This window comes from Engraulis encrasicolus, chromosome 3, assembly GCF_034702125.1.
Source record: "Engraulis encrasicolus isolate BLACKSEA-1 chromosome 3, IST_EnEncr_1.0, whole genome shotgun sequence".
Lineage (NCBI taxonomy): Eukaryota > Metazoa > Chordata > Actinopteri > Clupeiformes > Engraulidae > Engraulis > Engraulis encrasicolus.
Window position 1 is genome coordinate 4973136 of NC_085859.1, and position 10000 is coordinate 4983135.

Genomic DNA, 10000 nt, shown 5'->3' on the forward strand with positions numbered 1-10000 from the left:
ACACACACGCGCACACATGCACACACACACACACACACACACATCCCCACAAAATATACACACATAAGGGGACAGACAGGATGGTTACATGAAGATCAGAGTAATAGATCAAATCTGAACTGTATCTGGCAGACCTTTCGCTTCAGCTCCCACCAGGTCTTGGTCTTCACATTATATATCTTCACTAAGGATAGACCGATATATCGGCCGATATTTGCGTTTTTTAAGTGTATCGGTGTCGGCCGATACACGTCTGGTTTTGGCCGATACGCAATATTTATTATTTTATGTTATTCAGATTTTTAAAAGCACCAAGACACTTTATTTCGTATTACTTGATTGTTAGAGGGAGTGTTTAAATGTTACAAGTTCTACCTCAAATTGATAATGTTAAGTAAATGTTTATTTTTAACTTGAGACCTTGAATATTTGTCATTTTTAAAAAATGTTTTACCTATATCGGCCCCAAATATCGGGTATCGGAAATCCGGTATCGGCCAAGGGTGATGAAAAAAAAAACGGTATCGCATCGACCATTAAAAAACCTGTATCGGTCGACCCCTAATCTTCAGATAATATAATATATATCTCTGTCTCTTGGTCTTCATATTATATATCTTCACATAATATAATATATATCTCTGTCTCTTGGTCTTGGTGATTATATATCTTCTCATAATATAATATATCTATCTCATTCTCTTGGTCTTTATGTTATATGTCATATCTCTTTGTCTCTTGGTCTTCATACGTGTGTAATTGCGTGTGAGTGTTAGTCGCTCCTCATGTCTTGGTCGCTTGTCCATGTGGAATGGCCCTGACGGAGACTGGCATCATGCAGAGGTGTTAGTCTTTCATGCTAGTGCTATCCGTGTAGTTGGGCAACGACTTAGCATGTTACGCTACCGCTACTTAGCATGTTATGCTACCGAGGAAAAGCCATTTTGGTCATTTGGTCTTGTTTGCGTTTTCCCGACATCGCTTGCTAAGGACGGAAATGCTCAGCAGTGCCCTGACCACAACCCTAAGCAAAGTTTTCTGCAGCTTTATGTTTGCCAACAGCAGCGAAAGAAGCAAGGGAAATGCCTTATTATTCGTGCCTATGGACCAAAGCCACCCCTAACCCCTAACCTGTGTAACCAGGGCGTTGTGGACCACGAGTTACTGTAACATGCAGTCACGACGCACACACGCGATAGGAGTTAACATGCAGTCACGATGCACACACGCGATAGACGGTTCAAGTCTCTGTGTTATCCAGACATAGTTACATGACACCATGTTGACAAAAGACACATGGACACACACAAGTCATGAGACGTATGACACCATAGTGTGATGTGCCATTCTCACAGCCTTATATTACCTTACATTTACATTTATCACCCAGTGAGCAGACGGAACGTCTTCTGATTGGCTGAGCAAGTGTCCTTTATTCCCCCGGTAGCAGGACACCTGATGTCATGCGGGCGTGCGGGCGTCCAAGTTGCTTCTAACTTTCTGGCGAAGTGCCGTTACTGACTCTATCGCATCTGGTTGTCTAGTCAAGACCCCGTTACTTATTCTATCGCATCTGGTTGTCAAGTCAAAAACCCAGTTGTCAATTCTATCGCATTTGGTTGTCAAGTCTCCCCAACGTTCTGCACGCGTCCTTAGGCTACATGACTCCGATAGAGGCGCCGGGACCTCCAGATGCGTTAGAATAAGTAACGGGGTTTATTATATGGTGTGACGTCATCGGTCGAATGCTCCATTCATTCGCACATCTGATATTTGAGATAACGGACGGGTTGGTCTATATCAGACCGCTGTCAATGGCAACAAGACTTTTCACTGCTAAAGCGACTTTTCAACAAGACTCTAATCAGCTGCTGTGATAGACAACACCTGTTGTCTAGGCTACCTGTTGCCTAGCGGTGTTCCACAACGGCACTGTTTTGTTTTGCGCAGCAACAATCTTTTGACATGAAAAATTATAATAAACTTAACATTAAATAAAGAAATGTCCCCGCCATGTGTGAATCATTTAAGTATATCTATATAATAAGCGGGTTAACGTTCGGCGAGTCGGTCGCTTTGTGGAATAGCAGCACTTCAGAGAGAACAAGACCCCTCCGCTCCGCGTCGGGGTCTAAAGATTCTCTCTGTCGTGCTGCTATTCCACGGTAGCGACCTTCTCGCCGAACGTTAACCCTTACATATTGGTCTACTTTTTACTCAGATAAGTTACCTGTGTTTCTTTTTTTACTTTTACTTTGACTTTGTCCACCACTAAAAACTGAGAAAAAGGCCTTCAGTGTATTAGTATGCAAAGCCGCTTACAGTAGTTGTGAGAATGCGTCACAACTGATGACGCCAAATATCGGCACGGTAATGAACCAGGTGATGAAGATGTTCCGCAGCCAGCCCACCGCCACCACCGAACCCACCTGAACACACACACACACACACATTTATGAGTATGTGTGAGAAGTTGGAGACAGGACAGTTGTACAGCTAACACCCTCTTATGCCCCCCCCCCCCCCCCCCCCCAGCTGAAGCGGTGGCCAACCCCATACAGACGGCTCTGGTGGACAAACCCCCCAGTGGTGAGGAGAAGGCCCACGACTACTCCGCCGTGCCCCAGAACCCCCCCGCCGAGAACGGACGCGTGGCCTTCAACATCGGGGGGTCCGACGACGCTGACCTGGACAGCAAAGAGTTCGACACCAAGGACCTGGAAGCCAATGGTAACCATTTACAGATGTTATACTACAAGTATATTACACCATACTACATTACACTATATTACACTACAAGGACCTGGAAGCCAATGGTAACCATTTACAGATATTACACTACACTACATGCCTTTACATTACATAAGGGAAGTATATTGGATATTAGACTACACTACATGTCTTTACATTACGTAAGGGATAACGGCCGACGAGGTGACCCGCTCCACGAAGTTAAAGTGATGGTTCGGAGTAGATTCACCCTAATGCCATTTGAACCGTGACATCCATCCAGTAGTCCACCCGAAGTGTTTTCTACCTTGAGCGAAATTTAGCCGAGTTACCGAGTTATTCCGAATAGCTTAGTACAGTGTTTCTCAACCTTTTTTTAGGCGAGGCACCCTTGCAATTCATGGGGAGCGTACCAATGTTCCCACGCCCCATTGGTCCCACAGCCCATTGGTCCCACGGCCCATTGGTCCCACAGCCCATTGGTCCCACGGCCCACTGGTCCCACAGCCCATTGGTCCCACAGCCCATTGGTCCCACATCACTAAGACTTTTTTTCATTTTTTAGGCCCATTGGTCCCACAGCCCATTGGTCCCACAGTCCATTGGTCCCACAGCCCATTGGCCCCACATTGCTTTTTTATTTGAATTTCTGGGCCATTGGTCCCACGGGACTCACTAGTTCAAGGCTTTTTCGGTACTTACCGCTAACGTCATACGACCCTAAACCTAACCCTAAACCTAACCCTAACCCTAACCCTAACCTTAACCCTAACCCTAATCCTAAACCTAACCCTAACCTTAAATCGCTTGTTTGAAATGTTTGATTATCATGTGAAGTACCGAGAGGGCGTCAAACTAGTGGGTCCCTTGGTCCCACAGCCCATTGAAGTGTTTGTGATGTGGGACCAATGGACTGTGGGACCAATGGGCTGTGGGACCAACGGACCTAAAAACAAATTTAAAAATCTTAGTGATGTGGGACCAATGAGCTGTGGGACCAATGGGCTGTGGGACCATTGGGCCTAATTTTGAAAAAACGCAAAAGTCTTAGCAATGTGGGACCAATGGGCTGTGGGACCAATGGGCCGTGGGAACATTGGGCTGACCCCAATTCATGAGAAATTTCAAGGCACCCTAAACCAACAAACCGTAACATGGCATCGTATCCGATACCACACAAGCTTAGAAAAGTAACACATTTGGAGACGTCACACGATCTATGTTCGAAGTTGCAGCTGACTGGGGCGACCTATATTTCCTTTATTGTGCGTAAATGGCAGATGAAAGATTCCACTGACTAGCATTAACTTATTAATTTAGACAAATATGTATTATATTACATCATTTATTCATCAGCCTCGTTTCCGTCGCAGTGGCACCCAGGGGCGGAGTGGCCCACCTTTTCCCACCGGGAGAATTTCCCCTTGGCGGCCCTCTTTAAAAAAAAAAAAAAAAAAAACAAACAAACAAAAAAAAGTGAACAACATGGTTTCCTAACCAAAAAGACAAAAGCCACGAAATCTGCAGTCGTACTACATGTGAACATTAGTGTAGTCAAAATATCAACCTGAATTGGAGAATTTAGCCTACACCTTGATGAAATGCACAGCCAGTGGTGTAGTCTATGTAAAACGCAGGTATACGCACCCATTTCAAAATGTCAGGGATTGCAGTATACCCACTTAAAATGGATTGATCCATTATTTACAATAGCACAAATATATACAGTACACATAAAAAATGCTCAAATATACAGTATACCCACTTCAAAAAGTAGACTACACCACTGGAGCTATCATCACAGTCCAAAGCATTCATAGGCCTACTAGGTTAGGCTACATCACGCTACTGTTCCATGCAAATGTGCACTCCACTGTCATTTTGACAGTTTGAAATTGAAATATCGTTTAAGGAAGACGGATGAGCATGGGCACAAAGTTTTGAGTGTGGGGATTTTTAGAAGAGTAGGCTTACAAAATATAGTATAGTAGCCTATAGTTTACAAAAAGTCTGTCTACATTGTGCAATAAACCCACCATGCAGCAAATAAGCCAAACCTAGCTACTTCAAAGCACAACCATAAGTCAACAAAATGTATAACCAAACGGTGTAGGCCTACCTTAAAACGCTGTCTTCGTCGCAGCAAATGTCTTTGTTTCTTGCAATTACATTTTAATCCACAGTTTAGGCTACGCACTGCTCACATCAGAATCTTGTGTGGTAATTATTTTGTTCCATTTCTTCAGACATTACATAGGCTACATCCTAAATGTGCCATATATAAATATATGTATGATATACCATTATTTCGACTGTAAGGAGATATACCTCTAGTTCTAACAAACCAATGCCATCAAAACATGTACAACGTGTTTTCCTGCTTAGCTGCAGTTCACTTCCTTACCACTTGGTGGAGTATGTTCGTAACCCAAGTCAATAACCAAAGAACAAGTGAATCTGGAGTGGCAGACTGTAAACCATAACAGTCATGTGGAAATCGGAAAATAAATCACAAGTGACTAATATTTCCATTCCTTGGTAACCAATCTAAATATCACAGGTTCTTGAAATACTGAAAACGAAACTATGTTACTAAGATCTAGTAAACTTCCGCGATCTACGGTGTATGAACATTATCAGTAGAGAAGGGGTGTGGCCAATTTACTGTTTGACACCGTCACTGAGGTATTGCGGTCGGGTAAACGGTATATATACTGTTGAGTCAACAATTGCTTAAACAAGAATTGACTTGTAGCAAGTTCACATTATCTTTGACGCTGGGCCAGCTGAGAATTTAAGGCGGTCGAACACTTTGGGGCCGGCTGAGAACATAATGCGGCCGCTGTAATATATTTCGCGGCCGCGGCCCACCGGGACAAGTCCCCGATCTCCCGATGGCCACTCCGCGCCTGGTGGCACCCCTGAGGGGGGCCCGCGGCACCACAGGGTGCCCCGGCACCCCTGTTGAGAAACACTGGCTTAGTACAAGCGTTAATGGTCCCTTGCAGTATCTCTAAAATCACGTGCCATGACATCCAACTTCTACAATGGTACAAATATGGTCTGTACTCACAAAACGATGCATGCACCATCGCTTTAATGGCGACACGGCGGCTCCGCACTCTGGCGACGTGCGCACGCAGCAGAGTGGCCTCCACCAAGACATTAACTTTGTGGAACCGGTCGACCTCGAAGGCTGTTATCGGGCTTATCTGCCGTTAGGGTAGGGTACTTTCTTAAAGTGATACTGTCCCATTTTTGGAAATAAGCTGATTTTACACCTCCCCTTGAGTTAAATAATTGAGTTTTACCTTTCTCCTGTACTTTCAACCGTTCTCTGGGTATGGCAGTGCAAATTTTACCTCCAAGCTAGCAGTTAACATTGAGTCCTATGAGACCAGTTAGCCGCCAGCTGGTCTCATAGGACTCAATGTTAACTGCTAGCTTGGAGGACAAATTTGCACTGACATACCCAGAGAACGGTTGAAAGTACAGGGGAAAGGTAAAACCCTATTATTTAACTCAAGGGGAGGTGTAAAATGATCTTATTTCCAATAATGGGACAGAATCACTTAAAATCCATTACTGTCTGAAAAGTTGTGGGAACAGACGGCACCAGAAGCTTGTGTAGTCTATGCTACGCAGGCGTCTAACTTAGACGCATCTAGAATCTTCGTTTGGCATGCCAACGTTGTGATTATTTAATTTTCCATAGACGATGTGCATGGTTTCGACAGCGTATACCTTAGTTACCGTCGACATTGTTTGTTTGTTTGTGTCCACAGCCCTGAATGGCCACTCCATGCCTGTTCCGGAGCATATCATAACAATAATAATAATCATAATCATAATAATTATAATTATAATAATAATGTTTGTATTGTTTGTGTCCTCAGCCCTAAATGGCCACTCCATGCCTGTTCCGGAACTTTCTGGGGGGCAGCACCACACTGTCCACAAGGACTCTGGAATCTACAAGGACCTGCTGCACAAACTACACATGGCCAAGGTGGGGCGCTAGCACACACACTACACACACACTACACACACACTACACACACACTACACACACACTACACACACACTACACACACACTACACACACACTACACATGGCCAAGGTGGGGCGCTAACACACACACTACACATACACTACACACACACAACACATACTCTATTGAATAATAATTGAAAGAACAACAACAAACAATAATAATAACGGTAAAAATAGTAAATAAAAATGTGATAACTAAATAGTACTGTGATACTCTTTTCTGAGAGAAACTGTTCACAGAAACTCTGTATGTGAGAGAGTGCCGCCAAGCCCATACACTATATGTAATAATGATGATAATGATAATAATGATGATGATAATGATGATGATGATGATGATATTGATTCTCCAGATGGGCAACTGCATGTGAGAGAGTGCCGCCAAGCCCATACACTATATGTAATAATGATAATAATGATAATAATGATGATGATAATGATGATATTTTATCTCCAGATGGGCAACTGCATGTGGGAGAGTGCTGATGACCCCATATGCTATTGAATAATAATAAACATAATAATAATAATAATAATAGTAGTTGTGATAAGAGCAATAATAATAGTATGAATAATCCTCTTTCCCCAGGTGGGCGACTGCATGCCGGAGACTGCCGCACTTTATAATAATAAGAGCAGTATAGTAATAGTAATAATAATAATAATAATAATAATAATAATAATAATAATAATAATATTAATACTACTACTACTAATAATAATAATGATAATAATAATGATAATATATTAACTCTACAGGTGGGCGACTGCATGCCGGAGACTGCCGCACTTTATAATAATAAGAGCAGTATAGTAATAGTAATAATAATAATAATAATAATAATAATAATAATAATAATAATAATAATAATAATAATAATAATAATAATAATAATAATAATAATAATAATATTATTATTATTATTATTATTATTATTATTATTATTATTATAATAAATATGAATTGTGCAGGTGGGCGACTGCTTGATGGAGACTGCTGACAAGCCCATGCACTTTATAACAATAAGTAGTATAGTGTAGTAATAATAATAATCATAATAATAATAAATATTACCTCTATAGGTGGGCGACTGCTGACAAGCCCATGCACTTTATAATAATTAGAGCAGTATAGTATAACAATAATAATAATAAATATTAACTGTGCAGGTGGGCGACTTCTTGCCGGAGACTGCTGACAAGCCCATGCACTTTATAACAATAAGAGCAGTATAGTATAGTAATAATAATAATAATAATAATGATAATAATAATAATAAATATTAACTGTGCAGGTGGGCGACTTCTTGCCGGAGACTGCTGACAAGCCCATGCACTTTATAACAATAAGAGCAGTATAGTATAGTAATAATAATAATAATAATAATAACAATAATAATAATAAATATTAACTGTCCAGGTGGGCGACTTCTTGCCGGAGACTGCTGACAAGCCCATGCACTTTATAACAATAAGAGCAGTATAGTATAGTAATAATAATAATTATAATAATGATAATAATAATGATAATATATTAACTCTACAGGTGGGCGACTGCTTGCCGGAGACTGCTGACAAGCCCATGCACTTTATAATAATAAGAGCAGTATAGTAATAGTAATAATAATAATAATAATAATAACAATAATAATAATAAATATTAACTGTGCAGGTGGGCGACTTCTTGCCGGAGACTGCTGACAAGCCCATGCACTTTATAACAATAAGAGCAGTACAGTATAATCATAATAATAATTATAATAATGATAATAATAATGATAATATATTAACTCTACAGGTGGGCGACTGCTTGCCGGAGACTGCTGACAAGCCCATGCACTTTATAATAATTAGAGCAGTATAGTATTATAGTACAGTATAATGCTAATAATGATAATATATTAACTCTACAGGTGGGCGACTGCTTGCCGGAGACTGCTGACAAGCCCATGCGCCGCAACAACAGCTACACGTCCTACACCATGGCCATCTACGGCATCACGGGAGGCTCAAAAGACGCAGACAGCCGCTCGGAGGAGGGCAGCTTGAGGCGCACGCGCACCTCCTCGCGCACGCGCATGGACAGCTACAACAGCTACTGCACTGCGGTGGCGGACGGAGGTGCGGTGGAGGGGCTGGAGGTGGAGGTGGAGGACGTGGTGATCCCGCAGGAGGAGGAGGAGGAGGAGGAAGAAGTGGACGAGCTGGAGCTGGACAGGCCGGAGGTCTCCACACTCTTCCAGTTCCTGCAGATTCTCACAGCATGCTTCGGATCCTTCGCACACGGAGGAAACGACGTCAGGTAGGCAAGGAAGTGAAGTCGTTGTGACGGGTTGTTTAGCACAGATTCCCAATCAGGTACACGTGCACACTGTAGGGCACTGGTCTCCAAACAAAGGCCTGTGGGCCAAATCCAGCCTGCGCATGGCAAACATTTGGCCCCCATGAGGTCGGAATAAATGAAAACATAAAAGTGTGTGATTAACATACATTGACAAGAAGGGGAAATGGAAAAGCGACCAGCGTTCCAACTTGTTCTCATTGGTTTGGCCCGCAGTCTCACTTGCGCCACATAATTAAGCCCTTGGAGAAAAATAATTGGAGACCACTGCTGTAGGGGGTAGGCTACGTGGGAAAGTGAGCAAATTGAAATAAAGAGTATAAGTTAGGAGGTAGTCTTGATATGACAAAAAGGCTTCGGGGGTACGCAAGACAATAAAAACGTTGGGAAACAGTTTAGCGTATTAACAGAACACATATGTTAATTACGATTCATATTTTTTAATCGATTAATGCATTGATCGATTAAAGTTGATTAATCGATTAATCGTTTGCATCCCTACTCGAAACAGATTGTGTCTCTGTTGTTCTGTGTGTGTGTGTGTGTGTGTGTGTGTGTGTGTGTGTGTTTGGTTGTGTCTTTTCATGGTGTGTTTTTGATGTGTGTCCTGCCTGCAGTAATGCGATCGGTCCCCTTGGTGGCGCTGTGGCTGGTGTATGAGAGCGGCTCACCCCCATCTCTCTAAGTTTGGGTTGAATTACTGTCTGGATGAAAGTGTGTGTCTTTTCATGATGTGTCTATGTTGTGTGTCCTGCCTGCAGTAATGCGATCGGCCCCTTGGTGGCGCTGTGGCTGGTGTATGAGAGCGGCTCGGTGGCCTCCAGTAGCCCCACCCCCATCTGGCTGCTGCTCTACGGGGGCGTCGGCATCTGCGC

General features: G+C 42.6%; 1 protein-coding gene across 1 annotated transcript in view; it reads left to right on the forward strand.

Annotated features, from left to right (window-relative positions):
- slc20a1a (solute carrier family 20 member 1a) overlaps positions 1-10000 on the forward strand; it is a 27445-nt gene that overhangs the window by 15035 nt on the left and 2410 nt on the right. Inside the window, exons 7-10 of the mRNA XM_063194655.1 lie at positions 2536-2730; positions 6627-6739; positions 8698-9086; positions 9887-10000. The exon at positions 9887-10000 is cut by the window's right edge and continues 72 nt beyond it. Coding sequence (XP_063050725.1) covers positions 2536-2730; positions 6627-6739; positions 8698-9086; positions 9887-10000 — 811 coding nt within the window. The remainder of the gene's footprint in view (positions 1-2535; positions 2731-6626; positions 6740-8697; positions 9087-9886) is intronic.